The sequence below is a fragment of the Engystomops pustulosus genome, chromosome 6 (assembly GCF_040894005.1).
Source record: "Engystomops pustulosus chromosome 6, aEngPut4.maternal, whole genome shotgun sequence".
NCBI classification, from domain to species: Eukaryota; Metazoa; Chordata; class Amphibia; order Anura; family Leptodactylidae; genus Engystomops; species Engystomops pustulosus.
In genome coordinates, this window is record NC_092416.1 from 66,412,003 (window position 1) to 66,437,299 (window position 25,297).

A 25,297-nucleotide genomic window follows, 5' to 3' on the forward strand; every position below is an offset into this window, starting at 1 on the left:
AGATCAAGTGTAGTAGCGTTCTTATAAGTTTAGGATATGGCGGGTGAGGGGAATGTAAACAGATGCGCAAGAAGCGCTGAAATAATATTGGTAAATGATAAAAGTTTGGCAGTATATTTTGTGGATTACACAGCAGGGTGGCGACAAAGTTAACAAGTTTGATGTGGATGCCATGAAAACAACCCAAAATTCTGCCCGACACAGCTCGTTTGATAAGGGGACGATGTATGGAGGCAGTGAACTAGTAGTAGATTAAAGGTGCTGCAGTTAAAACTATGTTAGTTGGATCTTGAAATGGAGCTGGCGCTCCGCAGCCAGGCGAGCTTTCGCCAAACCAAGCCCCTGTCTCTAGGCTACTCCCCAAACAGCACTTCTAAGAACCTTTTGTATAAGATCGAGTGTAGTAGCGTTCTTATAAGTTTAGGATATGGCGGGTGAGGGGAATGTAAACAGATGCGCAAGAAGCGCTGAAATAATATTGGTAAATGATAAAAGTTTGCCCGTATATTTTGTGGATTACACAGCAGGGTGGCGACAAAGTTAACAAGTTTGATGTGGAAGCCATGAAAACAACCCAACATTCTGCCTGACACAGTTCATTTGATAAGGAGACCATGTATGGAGGCAGCTATATGGACGACTTTTGGAGGCAGCTATGGCGATGACGTGTGGAGGTAGCAATGGAGACAACGTGTGGAGCCAGCTAAAAAGACGACATGTGGAGGCTGCTATGGAGACAATTTAATTTGGATAGTGCCTGTATGTGGCAGTCCAAAAAAGTTTTCAAACCAGAGGAGCAGGTAGGTGGTCCTCCAGAAAAATTAAATAAATTGAGTGCCTGTATGTGGCAGTCCAAAAAAGTTTTCAAACCAGAGGAGCAGGTAGGTGGTCCTCCAGAAAAATTAAATAGATTGAGTGCCTGTATGTGGCACTCCCAAAAAATGCTTAAAACAGAGGACCGGGGAGGTGGCCCTCCAGAAAAATTAAATACATAGAGTACTATAGCTAGAGCCAGTTGGCCCTGGCAAAAAATAGCCAGTTTCCTATGCTTTAGTGTACAAAGAGGAGGAAAGGGAGGACAATGAGGAGGAGGAGTGCATACATTATTCAGGTTGAGCTTCTTTCACCTGGTGGAGAATGAAAATCCAATAAATCCAGGCTTTATTCATCTTGATAAGCGTCAGCCTGTCAGCGCTGTCAGTCGACAGGCGTGTACGCATATCGGTGATGATGCCACCAGCTGCTCTGAAAACCCGCTCGGACAACACACTAGCGGCAGGGCAGGCAAGAACCTCCAAGGCGTACAGCGCCAGTTCGTGCCACATGTCCAGCTTTGAAACCCAGTAGTTGTAGGGAGCTGTGTGATCATTTAGGACGATGGCATGGTCAGCTACGTACTCCCTCACCATCTTTCTGTAAAGATCAGCCCTACTCTGCCGAGACTGGGGACAGGTGACAGTGTCTTGCTGGGGTGACATAAAACTGGACTCACAATATGGTACTAGCTGCACTACTAATGCCAGCAAGCCCAGCCACAAGCAAACAAAAAAAAGGAAAATATAACGCTATTGTAGGCCTAAGTAAGCCGTTGGGGTTCTCCTATGGCTTTTTTGTAGCCTACACTGAAAGCACACTGCTTTGCAAGATGAGTTTGAGCTATAAAATGAAATAAAGGTAAAAAAAATAAATAAATCAGCAGACTCTGCCTAATTCCAATCAAACCCCTAATAAATTGTCCCACTTCGGTGTTTGAGGTGGATATGTGTGTCACTAAGAGCTAAACACAACGGTCGCAGGTCTCCCAGCAAATTCCTCACAATATGGTACTAGCTGCACTACTAATGCCAGCAAGCCCAGCCACAAGCAAACAAAAAAAAAGGAAAATATAACGCTATTGTAGGCCTAAGTAAGCCGTTGGGGTTCTCCTATGGCTATTTTGTAGCCTACACTGAAAGCACACTGCTTTGCAAGATGAGTTTGAGCTATAAAATGAAATAAAGGTAAAAAAAAAAATAAATCAGCAGACTGTGCCTAATTCTAATCAAACCCCTAATAAATTGTCCCACTTCGGTGTTTGAGGTGGATATGCGTATCACTAAGAGCTAAACACAACGGTCGCAGGTCTCCCAGCAAATTCCTCACAATATGGTATTAGCTGCACTACTAATGCCATCAAGCCCAGCCACAAGCAAAGAAAAAAAAAGGAAAATATAACGCTATTGTAGGCCTAAGTAAGCCGTTGGGGTTCTCCTATGGCTATTTTGTAGCCTACACTGAAAGCACACTGCTTTGCAAGATGAGTTTGAGCTATAAAATGAAATAAAGGTAAAAAAAAAAATAAATCAGCAGACTGTGCCTAATTCTAATCAAACCCCTAATAAATTGTCCCACTTCGGTGTTTGAGGTGGATATGCGTATCACTAAGAGCTAAACACAACGGTCGCAGGTCTCCCAGCAAATTCCTCACAATATGGTACTAGCTGCACTACTAATGCCAGCAATCCCAGCCACAAGCAAACAAAAAAAAGGAAAATATAACGCTATTGTAGGCCTAAGTAAGCCGTTGGGGTTCTCCTATGGCTATTTTGTAGCCTACACTGAAAGCACACTGCTTTGCAAGATGAGTTTGAGCTATAAAATGAAATAAAGGTAAAAAAATAAAATAAATCAGCAGACTAAATCAGCACTTCTAAGAACCTTTTGTATTAGATCAAGTGTAGTAGCGTTCTTATAAGTTTAGGATATGGCGGGTGAGGGGAATGTAAACAGATGCGCAAGAAGCGCTGAAATAATATTGGTAAATGATAAAAGTTTGGCAGTATATTTTGTGGATTACACAGCAGGGTGGCGACAAAGTTAACAAGTTTGATGTGGATGCCATGAAAACAACCCAAAATTCTGCCCGACACAGCTCGTTTGATAAGGGGACGATGTATGGAGGCAGTGAACTAGTAGTAGATTAAAGGTGCTGCAGTTAAAACTATGTTAGTTGGATCTTGAAATGGAGCTGGCGCTCCGCAGCCAGGCGAGCTTTCGCCAATCCAAGCCCCTGTCTCTAGGCTACTCCCCAAACAGCACTTCTAAGAACCTTTTGTATAAGATCGAGTGTAGTAGCGTTCTTATAAGTTTAGGATATGGCGGGTGAGGGGAATGTAAACAGATGCGCAAGAAGCGCTGAAATAATATAGGTAAATGATAAAAGTTTGCCCGTATATTTTGTGGATTACACAGCAGGGTGGCGACAAAGTTAACAAGTTTGATGTGGAAGCCATGAAAACAACCCAACATTCTGCCTGACACAGTTCATTTGATAAGGAGACCATGTATGGAGGCAGCTATATGGATGACTTTTGGAGGCAGCTATGGCGATGACGTGTGGAGGTAGCAATGGAGACAACGTGTGGAGCCAGCTAAAAAGACGACATGTGGAGGCTGCTATGGAGACAATTTAATTTGGATAGTGCCTGTATGTGGCAGTCCAAAAAAGTTTTCAAACCAGAGGAGCAGGTAGGTGGTCCTCCAGAAAAATTAAATAAATTGAGTGCCTGTATGTGGCAGTCCAAAAAAGTTTTCAAACCAGAGGAGCAGGTAGGTGGTCCTCCAGAAAAATTAAATAGATTGAGTGCCTGTATGTGGCACTCCCAAAAAATGCTTAAAACAGAGGACCGGGGAGGTGGCCCTCCAGAAAAATTAAATACATAGAGTACTATAGCTAGAGCCAGTTGGCCCTGGCAAAAAATAGCCAGTTTCCTATGCTTTAGTGTACAAAGAGGAGGAAAGGGAGGACAATGAGGAGGAGGAGTGCATACATTATTCAGGTTGAGCTTCTTTCACCTGGTGGAGAATGAAAATCCAATAAATCCAGGCTTTATTCATCTTGATAAGCGTCAGCCTGTCAGCGCTGTCAGTCGACAGGCGTGTACGCATATCGGTGATGATGCCACCAGCTGCTCTGAAAACCCGCTCGGACAACACACTAGCGGCAGGGCAGGCAAGAACCTCCAAGGCGTACAGCGCCAGTTCGTGCCACATGTCCAGCTTTGAAACCCAGTAGTTGTAGGGAGCTGTGTGATCATTTAGGACGATGGCATGGTCAGCTACGTACTCCCTCACCATCTTTCTGTAAAGATCAGCCCTACTCTGCCGAGACTGGGGACAGGTGACAGTGTCTTGCTGGGGTGACATAAAACTGGACTCACAATATGGTACTAGCTGCACTACTAATGCCAGCAAGCCCAGCCACAAGCAAACAAAAAAAAAGGAAAATATAATGCTATTGTAGGCCTAAGTAAGCCGTTGGGGTTCTCCTATGGCTATTTTGTAGCCTACACTGAAAGCACACTGCTTTGCAAGATGAGTTTGAGCTATAAAATGAAATAAAGGTAAAAAAAAAAATAAATCAGCAGACTGTGCCTAATTCTAATCAAACCCCTAATAAATTGTCCCACTTCGGTGTTTGAGGTGGATATGCGTATCACTAAGAGCTAAACACAACGGTCGCAGGTCTCCCAGCAAATTCCTCACAATATGGTACTAGCTGCACTACTAATGCCATCAAGCCCAGCCACAAGCAAAGAAAAAAAAAGGAAAATATAACGCTATTGTAGGCCTAAGTAAGCCGTTGGGGTTCTCCTATGGCTATTTTGTAGCCTACACTGAAAGCACACTGCTTTGCAAGATGAGTTTGAGCTATAAAATGAAATAAAGGTAAAAAAAAAAATAAATCAGCAGACTGTGCCTAATTCTAATCAAACCCCTAATAAATTGTCCCACTTCGGTGTTTGAGGTGGATATGCGTATCACTAAGAGCTATACACAACGGTCGCAGGTCTCCCAGCAAATTCCTCACAATATGGTACTAGCTGCACTACTAATGCCAGCAATCCCAGCCACAAGCAAACAAAAAAAAGGAAAATATAACGCTATTGTAGGCCTAAGTAAGCCGTTGGGGTTCTCCTATGGCTATTTTGTAGCCTACACTGAAAGCACACTGCTTTGCAAGATGAGTTTGAGCTATAAAATGAAATAAAGGTAAAAAAATAAAATAAATCAGCAGACTCTGCCTAATTCTAATCAAACCCCTAATAAATTGTCCCACTTCGGTGTTTGAGGTGGATATGCGTGTCACTAAGAGCTAAACACAACAGTCGCAGGTCTCCCAGCAAATTCCTCACAATATGGTACTAGCTGCACTACTAATGCCAGCAAGCCCAGCCACAAGCAAAGAATAAAAAAGGAAAATATAACGCTATTGTAGGCCTAAGTAAGCCGTTGGGGTTCTCCTATGGCTATTTTGTAGCCTACACTGAAAGCACACTGCTTTGCAAGATGAGTTTGAGCTATAAAATGAAATAAAGGTAAAAAAAAAAAAAAAATCAGCAGACTCTGCCTAATTCTAATCAAACCCCTAATAAATTGTCCCACTTTGGTGTTTGAGGTGGATATGTGTGTCACTAAGAGCTAAACACAACGGTCGCAGGTCTCCCAGCAAATTCCTCACAATATGGTACTAGCTGCACTACTAATGCCAGCAAGCCCAGCCACAAGCAAACAAAAAAAAAGGAACATATAACGCTATTGTAGGCCTAAGTAAGCCGTTGGGGTTTTCCTATGGCTATTTTGTAGCCTACACTGAAAGCACACTGCTTTGCAAGATGAGTTTGAGCTATAAAATGAAATAAAGGTAAAAAAAAAAAATAAATCAGCAGACTGTGCCTAATTCTAATCAAACCCCTAATAAATTGTCCCACTTCGGTGTTTGAGGTGGATATGCGTATCACTAAGAGCTAAACACAACGGTCACAGGTCTCCCAGCAAATTCCTCACAATATGGTACTAGCTGCACTACTAATGCCAGCAAGCCCAGCCACAAGCAAACAAAAAAAAGGAAAATATAACGCTATTGTAGGCCTAAGTAAGCCGTTGGGGTTCTCCTATGGCTATTTTGTAGCCTACACTGAAAGCACACTGCTTTGCAAGATGAGTTTGAGCTATAAAATGAAATAAAGGTAAAAAAAAAAATAAATCAGCAGACTGTGCCTAATTCCAATCAAACCCCTAATAAATTGTCCCACTTCGGTGTTTGAGGTGGATATGCGTATCACTAAGAGCTAAACACAACGGTCGCAGGTCTCCCAGCAAATTCCTCACAATATGGTACTAGCTGCACTACTAATGCCAGCAAGCCCAGCCACAAGCAAACAAAAAAAAAGGAAAATATAACACTATTGTAGGCCTAAGTAAGCCGTTGGGGTTCTCCTATGGCTATTTTGTAGCCTACACTGAAAGCACACTGCTTTGCAAGATGAGTTTGAGCTATAAAATGAAATAAAGGTAAAAAAAAAAAAAAATCAGCAGACTCTGCCTAATTCTAATCAAACCCCTAATAAATTGTCCCACTTTGGTGTTTGAGGTGGATATGTGTGTCACTAAGAGCTAAACACAACGGTAGCAAGTCCCCCTGCAAATTCCTCACAATATGGTACTAGCTGCACTACTAGTGCCAGCAAGCCCAGCCACAAGCAAATTAAAAAAAAAAAATGTATAACGTTATTGTAGCCCTAAGAAGGGCTGTTGGGTTCTTGTAGAATCACTCCTGCCTAACACTATACTAATAGAACAGCCTAACGCTTTCCCTGACCAGCAGCAGCTCTCACCCTAGCGGCATCCAGACACAGAATGATCCGAGCAGCGCGGGCAGGGGCTAGTCTATTCCAGGGTCACCTGATCTGGCCAGCCAACCACTGCTATCGACGTGTAAGGGTACCACGTCATGCTGGGTGGAGTGCAGAGTCTCCTGGCTTGTGATTGGCTCTGTTTCTGGCCGCCAAAAAGTAAAACGGCGGGAGATGCCATTTTCTCGAGCGGCCGAAGTATTCGTCCGAGCAACGAGCAGTTTCGAGTACGCTAATGCTCGAACGAGCATCAAGCTCGGACGAGTATGTTCGCTCATCTCTAATCAGGAGATGATTCAATATCTGCGACTCTATGTCTCGGACAGTCAGGACCAGTGGGTGAAATTCCTTCTGTTGGCAGAATTTGCTATTAATTAGCACTGTAATTCTTCCACTCAGGTTTCTCAGTTTTTCTGCAATTATGGTTTTCATCCTCGTTTCTCCTTTTCATCTGTGCCTGTCTCTAATATTCCTTGGGCGGAAGCTATTACATCCAAGTTGCGCATGCTCTGGTCACAAGTTCAGGAGAATATTCAGAGGGCACAAAATTCTATGGTCCAACAGAATGAAAGAAGGCGCATTAACTCCGATACGTTTGTGGTGGGGGATAAAGTGTGGTTATCCACATAAAACCTTAAATTGAAGGTCCCCTCTTTGAAGTTTGCGCCCAGGTTTATAGGTCCGTTTGTTGTTACTCAAGTTGTTAACCCGGTTTCCTTCAAGATTTCTCTTCCAGCAGGGTTGCGGGTTCATAACACCTTCCATAAGAGTCTTCTGAAGCGCTATGTTGAGCCTGTTTTGCCCCTTCCTGACCCTCCTTCTCTATTGTGGAGGGGAATCTGGAATCTGGAATTTGAGGTGGAGAAAGTTGTAAATTCCAGATGGGTAGGTAACTCCGTGCAGTACCTGGTCCATTGGAAAGGTTTTGGTTCTGAGGATAGGTCTTGGGTTCCGGCTAGAGATGTTCATGCTCCGCGGTTACTCAGGTTATTTCATCAGGCCTATCCTCAGAAGCCATCTTTACGATCTAGGGGTCTGGAGGCCCCCCATCATGGGGGGGGGGGGGTTACTGTCAGGTTCGCTAGGGAGAATGCTGGGACTTCTGGTTCTTCTGGTGGTGCTAACAGCATTCTCCGACCCCCGGCGCATGCCCGCGCAAACTCCACCTCTCGTCCCGGGCAGCGGCTGCTAAGATCTCGCGCTGTCTAGGAGTTGTGTTCGGAACTGCTGGGACATGTGGTACCTCTGCATGGTGCCTGGTTATTCTGCACCATGAGGGGTTAATTCCCAGAAGTTGTCCAGCTCTGGAGGTGGGGTTCTGGCTGCATAAATTGCAGCTTCACTAGTCACCTGTGCCAGTGTTTGAAATCCCTTCATCACTCGCTCTCTGCATTAGGTTGACTCGCTCTGTATCTGTATCTATATCGTTGTGACCTCGGCTAGTTTTTGACATTGACTCTTTGCTTACTGACTTTGTTATTGACGTACCCTCTCATTGTGACTCCGGCTAGTTTACCATTCTTTTGTGTTTTATGTTTGTCAGTCTGTTTGTGTTTCCCTTCCCACACTTATCCAGTGTATTTCGAGTCTTCAAGTAGTCGCCCCACGGTTTAGCGTGGGGGGGGCTATAGGAAGGGACAGAGGTTGGGGCAAGCTCAGGGCACACTATCCCCTGTCTTCTGTGTTACCCAACCCTACCAAGATTATTATACAGAGCAACTAATAGCCACCCTCCAATGATGTCACAGGGGAGGGGCCATCCAGGATGGCAGTGCCCATAGGTAGAAATGTTTGGTGCTGTGGTCTGGTTAGACCATGGCAATCAACAGGTAAATTGCTGCTATCAGCAACGACCACAACAGTAACAGACAGGCATTATGTAGCTAACACCCGCTGTGTATGGAGAGAGCTCAACATGTAAGCGCTCTCCATACACTACTTGCAGCACCAGAATATTATAGTACATCCTGGTGTGAGTTTGGGTTAAAAAGTTTGTGTAAATTCTATTCATGGAATGGGACCTGTCAAGTATTCATAGTATCTTAGTTTATACTCTTGAAAAAAGACACATTTTCATCAAGTTCAGCCAAGGAAGGGAAGGGATTGGAAAAGATTTATGGGAAACAATTCTATATAACATAACCATCAATGTTATTTAGGTGTAAAAATAAATTAATCATGTCCACTCTTAGTTGTCTCTTTTCCAGACTAAATAAATCTAGTTGTTTTAATATTTCCTCATAACTGAGACCCTTCATATCCCTTATTATTTTGGTGGATCTTTGTTGTACCCTCTCCAGCTCCAGGGCATCCTTTTTATGGACTGGTGCCCAGAACTGAACGGCATATTCCAGGTGAGGCCAAACTGATGCCTTGTACAATGGTAATGTTACAACCCTATCCCAAGAGTCCATACCATTTTAAATACATGAAAAAATCTTTCGGGTTTTAGAGGCAGCTGATTGACATTGCATACTGTTACCTCAACAAGAAATTCTCCCAGATTTACTCCCCCAGGGACATAAACTGTATTTCATTACACAGCGTGGTTTCATCTGCAAAAATAGACACAGTGCTATTAATTCCTACCTCTATATCATTAATAAATATATTAAATAATATTGGGCAAAGCAGAGAACCCTGGGGTACACCACTTAGAACTTGGGACCATTCTGAGTAGGAATCATTGACCACAACTCTCTGGATCCTTCAGCCAGTTTTCATTTTCAAATGAAAATGATTCCTTCCAAACCAATAGACTTTATTTTACCCATCAGGCGTCTGTTAGGGACAGTGTCAAACGCCTTTGCAAAGTCCAAGAAAACAATATTCACAGCCGCTCCCCCGTCCAGGCAACTGTTCACCTCTTCATCGAAGCAGATCAGGGTAGTCTGACAACTTCTATCCTTAGTAAAACCATGCTGGCTGTCACTTGTTATACTATTTGATGTCACATACTCCTGTATGTAGTCTTTTAGCAACACTTCCAACATTTTCCACACACCTTTAAGCCTATCAGCGACTGGAAGGCTTATGTCATGTCACCCAGCCTTATAAAACCCAGCCATTTTCAATCTCGGCATTTCACACTGCATGTGCTGTCTGTAGCGTCTAGCTGCTGCTACTGTACTGTGCAGTTGCGATTCTTGCTGCAATCCCTGGATGTTCTTTAAGGGGGATCTATATACCCCAAATAGCAGTTCTATTTAGTGACAAAATCGAATAGGAAGAAATCTGTTTCACATTCATGCATCTGCATTAGTGATTTGTGGACCTCTCACTGGGTATCAGTTGTGGGGTATCTGTACAATGCAAATTGCCATACTTTTTTGGGGCAATAGTTGACAGCCAGATTTACGTGTCAAATCCACATAATTTATACAGTGATTATCATTGAAATTACAGTGTCAGTTGTGGGGTATCTGTATAACGCACATTGCCATACCTTTTTGGGACTATAGTTTACAGCCAGATTTACGTGTGAAATCCACATAGTTTATACAGTGATTTTTGCTGAAATTACAGTGTCAGTTGTGGGGTATCTGTATAACGCACATTGCCATGCTTTTTTGGGGCTAAAGTTTACAGCCAGATTTACGTGTGAAATCCACATTATTTATACAGCTGAAATTACACTGTCAGCTGTGGGGTATCTGTATAACGCAAATTGCCATACCTTTTTGGGGCTATAGTTTACAGAGAGATTTATGTGTCAAATCCACACAGTTTATACAGTGATTTTCGCTGAAATTCAGTGTCAGTTGTGTGGTATCTGTATAATGCACACTGCCATACCTTTTTGACTAGGTCATCCAATTCCTCAAATATAACATCTGACAACCCCAGCCAAGTGTCCGTGGGTTCCTCACTTGTCCTCAAGCAGCCTCTGTCTTGTTCCTTTCCTGCAGCCAGAGGTACTAGGTGGTCTGAGCTCAGCGTCACTATTCAGCGAGATCGAAGTGCTTGAGGACAGTCAGCAGCTGCTTGGCAGTGAAGACGTGGGGAAGACTTCCATTGCTTCCTGCAGTAAGAAGGCTGTGCATAATGACACCAGTGACGAGAGTAGCAGTGACCGGGAAGCGCAAATTGACGATGATGTAGCTGATCGCACTTGGGAGCTGGGTGTAGCAGGGGATTCATCATCGTCAGGCGAAGAAAGTGTCAGCTTGTCGCTGATTTGGCCGTGAGTCAGCAGGGTGGCAGCAGTGTGTGGACGGGAGCCAGGTCCAAGTAAGCAGTGCCACAGGGGCTCAGTGCAGAGTGTTGGCAGTAAAATTACCACCTTGACGGTGTGGCAGTTTTTTGTGAAGACACCAAAGGAGCCGAGAGTGGGTATACGTCGTATCTGCGGGCAGAAAGTGAAGCATGGCCAGGGAGCTAACGTTGGCATCATGCAGCTTCACCATCCAATGGCCTGGGAGAAATGGGTGTCAGATGTGGTCCATCCTGCAGTGCAGCAACAGCAGCAACACCTAGTGGCACACATGCTGTTTTTAACAAGTCAAGGCTCCAGCACCTCTGCCGAAGTGAGCTGTTTGTCTTTGACATCATCTCTTGGTCCATATGCTCCTGCTCCTCGCTACACTTGTCACCAGCAGCCGTTGAGCGAGGCGACTACCGAGGTGGAGAGTTCCAAGAAAGTTCCAAGCCGCAATTTATTTTCCAAAAAGGCTGTTCCAGCCCTTCACCAATATGTACAACAGAAGGTGGGCCAGTCCTTGAGCTTATCAGTTTCTTCTAAAGTGCACGGCAGCGCGGATGTGTGGAGCTGTAACTATGGTCAGGGCCACTACATGTCCTTTACAGCCCACTGGGTGAATGTGCTTCCCGCCCAGCCACACCAACAACTTCCACAAGAGATGGTGCTTTCTCCTCCACTTTGTCAAACTGCTGCCCCTGCGCCAGTGTCTGCCTCCTTCTCCTCCTTCTCCAACACCACCTCAGCCTCCACAAGTGCTGCTCCATCATACCACATGTGCAGGGCACAGCAGTGTCACGCAGTTCTATACCTGGTTTGCCCGGGTGCGAACGAAGTCACACAGGGGAGGAACTGCTCCACGTCATGCAACAAGAAATCAATGTGTGGCTTTCTCTGCGACAATTAAAAATCATAACCATGGTGACAGACAATGGGAGGAACATGGATGATGCAAGCGGACCGTAGTACTCCCCTGTGTAACTTTGATGTCAGTCACTTGCACCTTATGCGTGACACCTGCCGTTTGCTCAAGCCCTTTAAAGAGGCCACGTTATTTGTCAGTCGCCAGGACTGCGAGATGAATAACGTCATTACACTGCTTCATGTCCTGGAACTAATGCTGCAAAATCTGTCTGGTCCGGGCACTAGAGAAGTGTAGACTACATCTCATGGCCTCCTACCATCTTTACCAGGGACTGGAATAGTCCGCCACCTCCACACTATATCATTGTGCCACCTAGTAGGCTCCTGCTGCTGCTGATGCCACCTCCACACTATATCATTGTGCCATTATGTGGGCTTCTGCTGCTGCTGCTTCTGACGCCCCCTCCACACTATATCATTGTGCCACTCTGTGGGCTCCTGCTGCTGCTTCTACTGATGCTGATGATGATGAAAACATCACAATTGCGTTTTTTCACCATTTTCACTGCATTTGTAATTTTTTTTCTGCTTCCCAGTACACGGCATGGAATATTTAATACAGTCACTATGAAGCCATCACAGAGCTCTTTATGTGGAAAAATAAAAAAAATATAGATATTTGAAGGTGAAAAATGGAAGTGAAAAAATTAACAAGGGCCAGGTCGTTAAGGGGTTAGTAAAACATATCCCTTCTGAGCAGGAAAATACACATTATATTAATTTCCACTCCCCTGCAATACAAGGAAATTCAACTCTTAATAATATAGATATCAGATGTGATGATGCATGAAGATTTGTTTGTTGTATGTCACATTTTGTCCAAGATCCAGGTCCAAGATTTTAGTGACCATTTGTGCACACAAGGTTATGGGCAGGTTTGTCTGGACGCAAATGTCCATTTCCCTTTTCTAAATATTTGATGCAAATTTAATACACCAGCATACACTAGGATACTCAAAACACATCATTGTGGGACCTTTTTCCTTTGATTATCACAACAAGGTGGCATAACTCCATAACTCCACATAAAACCATAGTGTTGAGACCTTTTAATAGTTCAGCCTAAGATCTTTATTACTTAAGGAAAACTACCTTCAAAATCCAGAATGATAAACCAGGGAAACTCATAGATCCAGGCACAGTGACTGTGGTAATCTTCTTATATTTCTTATCCATGGCCTCCTTCCTTGGCCCCTTTGTGATCTGGCATTATAGGCTGTCACAAAGCAAGATTAGAAAGGGGCTAGGGTAGCCCCTCAGGCTAAAAGTTCATTTTAGAAGGATGGAGGCCATGGATAACAAATATAAGAAGCCTACCAACTAGAGATGAGCGAACACTAAAATGCTCGGGTACTCGTTATTCGAGACGAACTTTTCCCGATGCTCGAGTGCTCGTCTCGAATAACGAACCCCATTGAAGTCAATGGGAGACTCGAGCATTTTTCAAGGGGACCAAGGCTCTGCACAGGGAAGCTTGGCCAAACACCTGGGAACCTCAGAAAAGGATGGAAACACCACGGAAATGGACAGGAAACAGCAGGGGCAGCATGCATGGATGCCTCTGAGGCTGCTTAAACGCACCATTATGCCAAAATTATGGGCAACAGCATGGCCATGACAGAGTGACAGAATGAAGCTAGATAGCATCTAAAACATGCAATAATTGACCCTGACACTATAGGGGACGGCATGCAGAGGCAGCGGCAGCAGGCTAGAGAGTGTCATGGCGACATACCCTAAATGGACTCAGGCTTCAAACCAATGGGTGGCAGAGAGGAACCAAAGGAGGTGAGCAAGAAGTGCTCAAATAATATCGGTACATGATAAAAGTTTGCCAGTATATTTTGTGGATTACACAGCAGGGTGGCGACAAAGTTAACATGGAAGCCATGAAAACAACCCAAAATTCTGCCTGACACAGCTCGTTTGATAAGGGGACCATGTATGGAGGCAGTGAACTAGTAGTAGATTAAAGGTGCTGCAGTTAAAACTATGTTAGTTGGATCTTGGCATGGAGCTGGCGCTCCGCTGCCAGGCGAGCTTTCGCCAATCCAAGCCCCTGTCTCTAGGCTACTCCCCAAACAGCACTTCTAAGAACCTTTTGTATAAGATCAAGTGTAGTAGCGTTCTTATAAGTTTAGGATATGCCGGGTGAGGGGAATGTAAACAGATGCGCAAGAAGCGCATGATGCGCATGGAGCTGGCGCTCCGCTGCCAGGCGAGCTTTCGCAAATCCAAGCCCCTGTCTCTAGGCTACTCCCCAAACAGCACTTTTGTATAAGATCAAGTGTAGTAGCGTTCTTATAAGTTTAGGATATGGCGGGTGAGGGGAATGTAAACAGATGCGCAAGAAGCGCTGAAATAATATCCCTAAATGGTAAAAGTTTGCAAGTATATTTTGTGGATTACACAGCAGGGTGGCGACAAAGTTAACAACTTTGATGTGGAATCCATGAAAACAACCCAAATTTCTGCCTGACACACCTCGTTTGATAAAGGGACGATGTATGGAGGCAGCTATATGGACGACTTTTGGAGGTAGGAATGGAGACAACGTGTGGAGGCTGCTATGGAGACAATTTAATTTGGATAGTGCCTGTATGTGGCAGTCCCAAACATTTTTCAAACCAGAGGAGCAGGTAGGTGGCCCTCCAGTAAAATGGGATAGATTGAGTGCCTGTATGTGGCAGTCCCAAAAATTGTTCAAACCAGAGGAGCAGGTAGGTGGCCCTCCAGTAAAATGGAATAGATTGAGTGCCTGTATGTGGCAGTCCCAAAAATTGTTCAAACCAGAGGAGCAGGTAGGTGGCCCTGCAGTAAAATGGAATAGATTGAGTGCCTGTATGTGGCAGTCCCAAAAATGTTTCAAACCAGAGGAGCAGGTAGGTGGCCCTCCAGTAAAATGGGATAGATTGAGTGCCTGTATGTGGCAGTCCCAAAAATGTTTCAAACCAGAGGAGCAGGTAGGTGGCCCTCCAGTAAAATGGGATAGATTGAGTGCCTGTATGTGGCAGTCCCAAAAATGTTTCAAACCAGAGGAGCAGGTAGGTGGCCCTCCAGTAAAATGGAATAGATTGAGTGCCTGTATGTGGCAGTCCCAAAAATTGTTCAAACCAGAGGAGCAGGTAGGTGGCCCTCCAGTAAAATGGGATAGATTGAGTGCCTGTATGTGGCAGTCCCAAAAATGTTTCAAACCAGAGGAGCAGGTAGGTGGCCCTCCAGTAAAATGGAATAGATTGAGTGCCTGTATGTGGCAGTCCCAAAAATTCTTCAAACCAGAGGAGCAGGTAGGTGGCCCTCCAGTAAAATGGAATAGATTGAGTGCCTGTATGTGGCAGTCCCAAAAATTGTTCAAACCAGAGGACCGGGTAGGTGGCCCTCCAGAAAAATGGAATAGATTGAGTGCCTGTATGTGGCACTCACAAAAATTGTTTCAAACAGAGGACCGGGTAGGTGGCCCTCCAGAAAAATTAAATGCATGAAGTATAGCAAGAGCCAGTGGGCCCTGTCAAAAAATAGCCATTTTCCTCTGCTTTACTGTACAAAGAGGAGGAGAAGGAGGAAAATGAGGAGGAGGAGGAGGAGTGGATCAATTATTCAGGTTGAGCTTCCTTCACCTGGTGGAGATTGGAAATTCTGAGAAATCCAGCCTTTATTCATTTTAATAAGCGTCAGCCTGTCAGCGCTGTCAGTCGACAGGCGTGTACGCTTATCGGTGATGATGCCACCAGCTGCACTGAAAACCCGCTCGGACAAGACGCTAGCGGCAGGGCAGGCAAGAACCTCCAAGGCGTACAGCGCCAGTTCGTGCCACATGTCCAGCTTTGAAACCCAGTAGTTGTAGGGAGCTGTGTGATCATTTAGGACGATGGTATGGTCAGCTACGTACTCCCTCACCATCTTTCTGTAAAGATCAGCCCTACTCTGCCGAGACTGGGGACAGGTGACAGTGTCTTGCTGGGGTGACATAAAGCTGGCAAAAGCCTTGTAAAGCGTACCCTTGCCAGTGCTGGACAAGCTGCCTGCTCGCCTACTCTCCCTCGCTACTTGTCCCGCAGAACTACGCACTCTGCCGCTAGCGCTGTCAGAAGGGAAATACTGTTTCAGCTTGTGCACCAGGGCCTGCTGGTATTCATGCATTCTCACACTCCTTTCCTCTGCAGGGATGAGAGTGGCAAGATTTTGCTTGTACCGTGGGTCCAGGAGAGTGAACACCCAGTAATCGGTGCTGGAATAAATTCTTTGAACGCGAGGGTCACGGGATAGGCAGCCTAGCATGAAATCTGCCATATGCGCCAGAGTACCAACGCGTAAGAATTCACTCCCCTCACTGGCCTGACTGTCCATTTCCTCCTCCTCCAACTCCTCCAACTCCTCTTCTTCTGCCCATACACGCTGAACAGTGAAGGACTCAACAATGGTCCCCTCTTGTGTCTCGCCAACATTCTCCTCCTCTTCCTCCTCATCCTCCTCCACCTCCACCTCCTCCGATATGCGCTGAGAAACAGACCTCAGGGTGCTTTGGCTATCAACAAGGGAATATTCTTCCCCCGTCTCTTGTGACGAGCGCAAAGCTTCCGACTTCATGCTGACCAGAGAGTTTTTCAACAGGCCAAGCAGCGGGATGGTGAGGCTGATGATGGCGGCATCGCCACTGACCATCTGTGTTGACTCCTCAAAGTTACTCAGCACCTGACAGATATCAGACATCCACGTCCACTCCTCATTGTAGACTTGAGGAAGCTGACTGACCTGACTACCAGTTCTGGTGGAAGTTGACATCTGGCAGTCTACAATCGCTCTGCGCTGCTGGTAAACTCTGGATAACATGGTCAGTGTTGAATTCCACCTCGTGGGCACGTCGCACAACAGTCGGTGAGCGGGCAGTTGGAGGCGGCGCTGCGCTGCCCTGAGAGTGGCAGCATCTGGGCTGGACTTCCTGAAATGCGCACAGATGCGGCGCACCTTCGTGAGCAAATCAGACAGATTGGGGTATGTCTTGAGGAAACGCTGCACTATCAGATTTAACACATGGGCCAGGCATGGCACATGTGTCAGTCTGCCGAGTTGCAGAGCCGCCACCAGGTTACGGCCGTTGTCACACACAACCATTCCCGGCTTGAGGTTCAGCGGTGCCAGCCACAGATCAGTCTGCGCCGTGATGCCCTGTAATAGCTCTTGGGCGGTGTGCCTTTTGTCGCCTAGGCTCAGCAGTTTGAGCACCGCCTGCTGTCGCTTAGCGACGGCACTGCTGCTGTGCCTAGAGCTACCGACTGATGGCGCCGTGCCCACGGATGGTAGTTCGGAGGAGGAGGTGGAGGAGGGGTGGGAGGAGGAGGAGGCATAGTAGGCCTGAAACACCTGGACCGAGGTAGGCCCCGCAATCCTCGGCGTCGGCAGTATATGAGCAGCCCCAGGGTCAGTCTCGGTCCCAGCCTCCACCAAGTTAACCCAATGTGCCGTCAGCGATATATAGTGGCCCTGCCCGGCAGCACTCGTCCACGTGTCCGTGGTCAGGTGGACCTTGTCAGAAACGGCGTTGGTCAGGGCACGGATGATGTTGTCTGACACGTGCTGGTGCAGGGCTGGGACGGCACATCGGGAAAAGTAGTGGCGGCTGGGGACCGAATACCGAGGGGCGGCCGCCGCCATGAGGTTGCGAAAGGCCTCGGTCTCTACTAGCCTATAGGGCAGCATCTCCAGGCTAAGCAATCTGGAGATGTGCACATTAAGGGCTTGGGCGTGCGGGTGGGTTGCACTATATTTGCGTTTCCGCTCCAGCGTCTGGGGTATGGAGAGCTGAACGCTGGTGGATGCTGTGGAGGATCGTGGAGGCGACGATGGGGTTTTTGGGCCAGGGTCCTGGGCAGGGGGCTGACTAGCAGCTGACACAGGGGAAGGAGCAGTGGTGTGCACGGCCGGAGGTGAACGGGCTTGTTGCCACTGAGTGGGGTGCTTAGCATTCATATGCCTGCGCATACTGGTGGTAGTTAAGCTAGTAGTGGTGGAACCCCTGCTGAGCCTGGTTTGGCAAATGTTGCACACCACAGTCCGTCGGTCATCCGGTGTTTCCTTAAAGAACCTCCACACTTCTGAAGATCTAGCCCTCGCCGCAAGAGCCCTCACCACGGGAGCTTCACTAGTTGACAGTGGCGCTGATGCACCAGCTCTGGCCCTGCCTCTCCGTCTGGCCCCACCACTGCCTCTTCCAACCTGTTCAGGTCGAGGACTCTCCTCCGTCTCAGAAGCACTGTGTTCACCCGGCCTCTCAACCCAGCTTGGGTCTGTCACCTCATCATCCTCCGATCCCTCAGTCTGCTCCCCCCTCGGACTTCCTGCCCTGACAACAACTTCCCCATTGTCTGACAACCGTGTCTCCTCATCGTCGGACACCTCTTTACACACTTCCACTACGTCAAGAAGGTCATCATCACCCACAGACTGTGACTGGTGGAAAACCTGGGCATCGGAAAATTGCTCAGCAGCAACCGGACAAGTGGTTTGTGACTGTGGGAAGGGTCCAGAAAACAGTTCCTCAGAGTATGCCGGTTCAAATGGCAAATTTTCCTGGGAGGGGGCAGACTGGGGGGGAGGAGGCTGAGGTGCAGGAGCTGGAGGAGTGGGGATTTCGGTGACATGGGTGGACTGCGTGGAAGACTGACTGGTGGTGGACAAATTGCTCGAAGCATTGTCAGCAATCCACGACATCACCTGTTCGCACTGTTCTGGCCTCAACAGTGCTCTACCACGAGTCCCAGTAACTTCAGACATGAACCTAGGGAGTGTAGCTCTGCGGCGTTCCCCTGCTCCCTCATCAGCAGGTGGTGTCTCACCCCGCCCAGGACCACGGCCTCTGACCCCTGCAGTAGTTGGACGCCCACGTCCCCGCCCTCGTCCTCTACCCCTAGCCCTGGGGTTAAACATTTTTAAAATGAGAGTTATAACTTTTTTTTTTTTTTTACTTTTTTTTTTTTTTTTTGTGTGTTTTTTTTGTGTTTTTTGTTTTTTTTTGTGTTTTTTGTTTTTTTTTGAGTTTTTAGAACCAAACAATCCTATCCTATTGCTATGGCTATTTTCTAGCCAAGTATCAAAGGAAGCACACTACTATGCCAGATGAGATGACACTGAGTTATTGCCTAATAGAAATCCAACCCCTACTGAATTTTGCCACTTCAGCCTTTGCTATGGATATGTGCGCCACTAAGCGCAGAACACAGCGGTCGCAAGTCTCACTACAAATTGCTCAGAATTGGCAAGTACATGCACTGCAGAAACTACAGCCACCAGCAGATCAACCAGAAATCAAATATATAGAACGCTACTGTAGGCTTCAAGAAGCTATTTGTATTCTCCTATGGCTATTTTCTAGCCAAGTATCAAAGGAAGCACACTACTATGCCAGATGAGATGACACTGAGTTATTGCCTAATAGAAATCCAACCCCTACTGAATTTTGCCACTTCAGCCTTTGCTATGGATATGTGCGCCACTAAGCGCAGAACACAGCGGTCGCAAGTCTCACTACAAATTGCTCAGAATTGGCAAGTACATGCACTGCAGAAACTACAGCCACCAGCAGATCAACCAGAAATCAAATATATAGAACGCTACTGTAGGCTTCAAGAAGCTATTTGTATTCTCCTATGGCTATTTTCTAGCCAAGTATCAAAGGAAGCACACTACTATGCCAGATGAGATGACACTGAGTTATTGCCTAATAGAAATCCAACCCCTACTGAATTTTGCCACTTCAGCCTTTGCTATGGATATGTGCGCCACTAAGCGCAGAACACAGCGGTCGCAAGTCTCACTACAAATTGCTCAGAATTGGCAAGTACATGCACTGCAGAAACTACAGCCACCAGCAGATCAACCAGAAATCAAATATATAGAACGCTACTGTAGGCTTCAAGAAGCTATTTGTATTCTCCTATGGCTATTTTCTAGCCAAGTATCAAAGGAAGCACACTACTATGCCAGATGAGATGACACTGAGTTATTGCCTAATAGAAATCCAACCCCTACTGAATTTTCCCACTTCAGCCTTTGCTATGGATATGTGCGCCACTAAGCGCAGAACACAGCGGTCGCAAGTCTCACTACAAATTGCTCAGAATTGGCAAGTACATGCACTGCAGAAACTACAGCCACCAGCAGATCAACCAGAAATCAAATATATAGAACGCTACTGTAGGCTTCAAGAAGCTATTTGTATTCTCCTATGGCTATTTTCTAGCCAAGTATCAAAGGAAGCACACTACTATGCCAGATGAGATGACACTGAGTTATTGCCTAATAGAAATCCAACCCCTACTGAATTTTCCCACTTCAGCCTTTGCTATGGATATGTGCGCCACTAAGCGCAGAACACAGCGGTCGCAAGTCTCACTACAAATTGCTCAGAATTGGCAAGTACATGCACTGCAGAAACTACAGCCACCAGCAGATCAACCAGAAATCAAATATATAGAACGCTACTGTAGGCTTCAAGAAGCTATTTGTATTCTCCTATGGCTATTTTCTAGCCAAGTATCAAAGGAAGCACACTACTATGCCAGATGAGATGACACTGAGTTATTGCCTAATAGAAATCCAACCCCTACTGAATTTTCCCACTTCGGTCTTTGCTATGGATATGTGTGCCACTAAGAGCTAAACACAACGGTAGCAAGTCCCCCTGCTAATTCCTCACAAAATGGTAAAAGATGCAAATTAAAATAAAAAAAGTAGAACGTTATTGTAGCCCTAAGAAGGGCTGTTGGGTTCTTTGAGAATCACTCCTGCCTAACAGTAAGCTAATAGAACACCCTAACGCTTTCCCTGACCAGCAGCAGCTCTCTCCCTAGCGGCATCCAGAGACAGAATGATCCGAGCAGCGCGGCCAGCGGCTAGTCTATCCCAGGGTCACCTGATCTGGCCAGCCAACCACTGCTATCGACGTGTAAGGGTACCACGTCATGCTGGGTGGAGTGCAGAGTCTCCTGGCTTGTGATTGGCTCTGTTTCTGGCCGCCAAAAAGCAAAACGGCGGGAGCTGCCATTTTCTCGAGCGGGCAAAGTATTCGTCCGAGCAACGAGCAGTTTCGAGTACCCTAATGCTCGACCGAGCATCAAGCTCGGACGAGCATGTTCGCTCATCTCTACTACCAACGTCACAGTACCTGGATCTATGAATATGTGTCCATGGTTGATCAAATTGAAATACAAAAGTTTGTCTTTTCTGGGTTTTGGACTTGTTTGATTTGTCTTAGAGGTTGATATATTAGACAGCTTAGTCTGCTGGGTTTTTGCAACTATTACCTAAAAACTCACACAAAATTCTCGCACTCTACTGCAACAACTTCTCAAGTTTTTGCTATGCCTGGTCAGGTCTATAGTTTATTTGCAACAAAAAACTGGACCCCTCCTGAAGCAATTCATAAAAAGTTGTTGTTTGAAGAATTTTTCTCTAAAAAACATTTTCCCTTTGTCACATGATTTATGAGATTAATAAATCATAAGATTTTAAGAAGGTTATGCGAAGTCTGCAATATTTGGTGTGGAGAAACAGATTCTAAGCCGTGACATTTACACACCAGGACCAACTAGTTGCAGCAATTATTCCTAAGCTACAGGTACGCACTGATCACTAGGGCCACTTCACACTATTTTCCACTAGTGGGTGAGGATTCACCTATGATACCATGTAATGACTATGACACCATTAGGGAATCTAACCATAACAAAATCAGTTAGATGCATATAGGTTCTAAGGACTCTCCTCTATTATATTATATTATTAGAGTAGTTATAGAACCGGGAATGAATGAGTTACAATCATTTATATGAAAGAAGAATAGTTGGAGCTTTCATATACTGTATATACCCAAGTATAAGCCGAGAACCCTAATTTTAACATAAAAACTGGGAAAACCTATTTGCTCAAGTATAAGACTAGTATAAAGCATGCCAACCCATGCCCCAGTATATAGCAAGAAGCTCCTTGCTCCCAGTAAATAGACAGCCATCTCATACCCCCAGTATATAGCTAGCCCTTTGCTCTAGTATATGTCCTGCAGCCCCTGTCCCCAGTATATATCCTGCAGCCCCTGCCCGCAGTATGCAGTCTGTAGCCCCTGCCCCCAGTATACAGCCTGCAGCCCCTGCCTCCAGTTTACAGCCTGCAGCCCCTGCCTCTAGTATACAGCCTGCTGCCCCTGCCTCCAGTATACAGCCTGCAGCCCCTGCCTCCAGTATACAGCCTGCAGCCCCTTCCTCTAGTATACAGCCTGCAGCCCCTGCCTCCAGTATACAGCCTGCAGCCCCTGCCTCCAGTATACAGCCTGCAGCCCCTGCTTCCAGTATACAGCCTGCTGCCCCTGCCTCTAGTATACAGCCTGCAGCCCCTTCCTCTAGTATACAGCCTGCAGCCCCTGCCTCCAGTATACAGCCTGCAGCCCCTGCCTCCAGTATACAGCCTGCAGCCCCTGCTTCCAGTATACAGCTTGCAGCCACTGCCTCTTGTATACAGGCTGCAGCCCCTGTCCTCCTTAGATAACAGCCAGCAGCCGGTCTGTCGCACACACCATGATGTCAACCACTTTCTGACATCATAATGGTTGGCAATGTCGCACACATTAGAATGTCAGCGAGCGGCTGATGTCATGATGCCTGCGATAGATTGCGCACTGGCACAGAACCGATGCCAGACATCCCTGAAAAGAGGAGGACCTGCCGGGGGAGGTGGGCGTTGGAAGGTGAGTACACATTTTGTTTTTTTAAATACTTGAATGAAAGCCGAGGTAGGGTTTTTCAGCACATTTTTTGTGCTGAAAAACGCAGCGTATATGGTAATTATTTTTTAAGTTTGCGGGTTTTTTTCTTATTGTGTCTTGAAAATACAATAAAGTTACCTTTTGATAATCATATATTCCGTCACACCATACATTTAACAGGTGTCACAATGTTTTCTAAGATATATTTTTAATCAACTTTCTTTTTTTAGGCCATGGTAAAGAAGGTCTCTTGATTGACCTCAGCATTGGTTGCCTAGTTGATCACTTGTACACAGCCAATAAGTATTTTAAAGACATCATAGTTTTAAAGGCCAGAGAAAGAGACTTCAAGGATATGAAAATATTGGTGGACACAGGAAAGCTTCATGTGCAGAAAGAAGGAAACAGGTGAAATATTAGTTATTTTGTAACTCAATCTCTTGCCATCCTTTTCATGTTGACTGAGAATTCTTTTTATTTCGATTTTTTCTTAGTGACCACGGAAAACCAACAATTCAAAGCCTTTTAAAAATTGACCCTGAGAAGGAAAATATGACACAGCCAAAAACCCTGCCACCAGCAGATGCTGTCATCAGTGCTGGTCTTTTGGATGTTATCAGCAAAGACGAGAAGGATTACAAAAGATATCTCAGGAAGTTCTTAAGGCTGCTAAAAACTGGAGGACACCTCCTGTTATTTGGGGCTTTGAATGCAACATATATAAAAGTTGGGGAGGAGAAACTCAATGTATTCAAATACACTGAGGATTTTGTTAGGAAGGCTCTCACTGCAGAAAATTTTATTATTGAAGATCTCACAACAGTTGACACTTCCCATGTTAAGAGGGTGATATGTATAACAGCCAATAAGGAAGAATAGTAATATATGAGGTCAGCATGTTTTTAGTTTATTTGCAATACATCTGAATATCAGAAATAATCAAATGAAAAAATGCAATGTTGTGTTTTTGAGAACTTTCCTGCTAATACTTAGTCTTATCGCTTAAACACTATAAAATGTGATATTATTTTCTTTCGCATTGTTACTCTGTTCTTTATTTGCTTTTTAGTTCTATAAAAGACAACCCATATGCTGACCTACTTGATATAGTTAAATAAAATAAAGCATTAAACTTTGTGTCTGTTGCTTGTTGATTGGTAAGTGATCATAAAGAATGAAATACTGATTATTGTATATTTAACCCTATTGATTCAATCAAATTTTTTTTTTTTTATGTAAATTTTTATTCAGAATTTTTCCCAAACATACATACAGTCGAGAAGTAATACGTTTACAATGTTTCTTTTCCCTATATTCTAAATATATATGCATTTCTATATACTGGATGTTTGCATATTGGGTAGTTAGTTTTGTTAGTTAATGCTTATTTATCTTCTAATTCTTCTCGGGTTTCACCCAGGCTGAACTTAATTCCATTGTTCAGTCTGTGTGATGTTACTGTATGTTGAACCATACTATAACTGAAACGACTAATAACAATAAAGACAACTTGCTGTTCATTTTCTTTAGGTCTTTGTCCAGGTATGCTTCCAGGTTTTCGGGGTGTTATTTACTCTTATTCTTCATAGAACGAGCTCTTAGTCCATGTCTCCCATTTGGCGGTGAATTGTGATACTCTATTGTTTTGCTTTGCTATGGCTTGTTCATAAGCATGTGTTGTGTTGATTTGTCTTATGATTTCATTACTGTCCGGACATATAGGGTCTTTCCAGTGGCGGGTGATTATTAGCTTGGTTGCCATGACAATGTGGGCGATTAGCGCACTGTTTTTGTTGTCGATTTCATTTATGTTGATGAGCAAAAGGGCTTGCTCGGGTGAAAGTTTAGTTGTTTTGTTGCAAAATGATGATAACAAATTTGATATTGTATTCCATAGTGGAGTGATTTTTGGGCATTCCCATAAGATATGTAGTAGTGTCCCTCTTTTCCCACATCCACGCCAGCACAAGGGTGACGTGGTATTGTAGATTGTGTTCAATCTAGTTGGGGTGAAGTACCACCTATGCATAGTCTTAATTATTGCTTCTTGATGCGACACACATCTAAAGGTAGATTGTGTTAAAGCCAGTGGTGTTTTCCATTGTGCTAAAGTGAAGGATGTTTGTAAATCTCTTTCCCATTTGTACATATATGGTAGTTTTTTTTGTGGTGGGGATTCTTGTAATAAATTATAAAAAAAAGATATGCCTTTTGTCTTGGGAGCCGATTTCTCTAGATAGTTTGAAATTTGTGGATCCAATTGCGGTGGTGCTAGTCCTTTATCCTGTAGGGTGTTTCTTATTCTCAGGTATAGAAGAACATCTATTGCTGGGAGCTCATATTTTGCTTCTATGGCTCGGAAAGGTAGTATGTCTTTTTGGCCCCATATGTCTTGTAATGTCTTAATTCCTTTGCTTGTCCATGTTGATAGGTCTAGATTTTCAATGTTGTACTTTAAGAATGCTATTGGAATTTTGCTTAGGGGAAAGTTTGTCGCTACTTTTTTCCGTGAGTTGAGCAACTCTTGCCATGCTCTGTCGGTGTGAGGATATTCGTAGATGGGTTTTTTTTTCCCCACATTCCATTGAATAATCTTAGCTGTAGAGGTTGGTTTCTCTTGAAAAAGCATTCTTGTTTGATCCATTGTTTGTCTGTGGGTTCTTTCCACCAATTGCTTGCTTGATCAAGGATTGTGGCGTAGTAATAATTCTGGAGATCTGGTAAACCCAGGCCTCCCATTGTTTTTGA

At 45.0% G+C, this 25,297-nt stretch overlaps 1 protein-coding gene across 1 annotated transcript in view; it reads left to right on the forward strand.

Moving 5' to 3' along the window:
• Window positions 1-23,686, forward strand: part of LOC140065753 (phenylethanolamine N-methyltransferase-like) — a 42,230-nt gene extending 18,544 nt beyond the window's left edge. The window contains exons 2-3 of the mRNA XM_072113325.1: window positions 22,780-22,957; window positions 23,044-23,686. Of these exons, the coding sequence (XP_071969426.1) occupies window positions 22,780-22,957; window positions 23,044-23,428 (563 nt within the window). The 3' untranslated portion in view covers window positions 23,429-23,686. The remainder of the gene's footprint in view (window positions 1-22,779; window positions 22,958-23,043) is intronic.
• The last annotated feature ends 1,611 nt before the right edge of the window (window positions 23,687-25,297 follow it).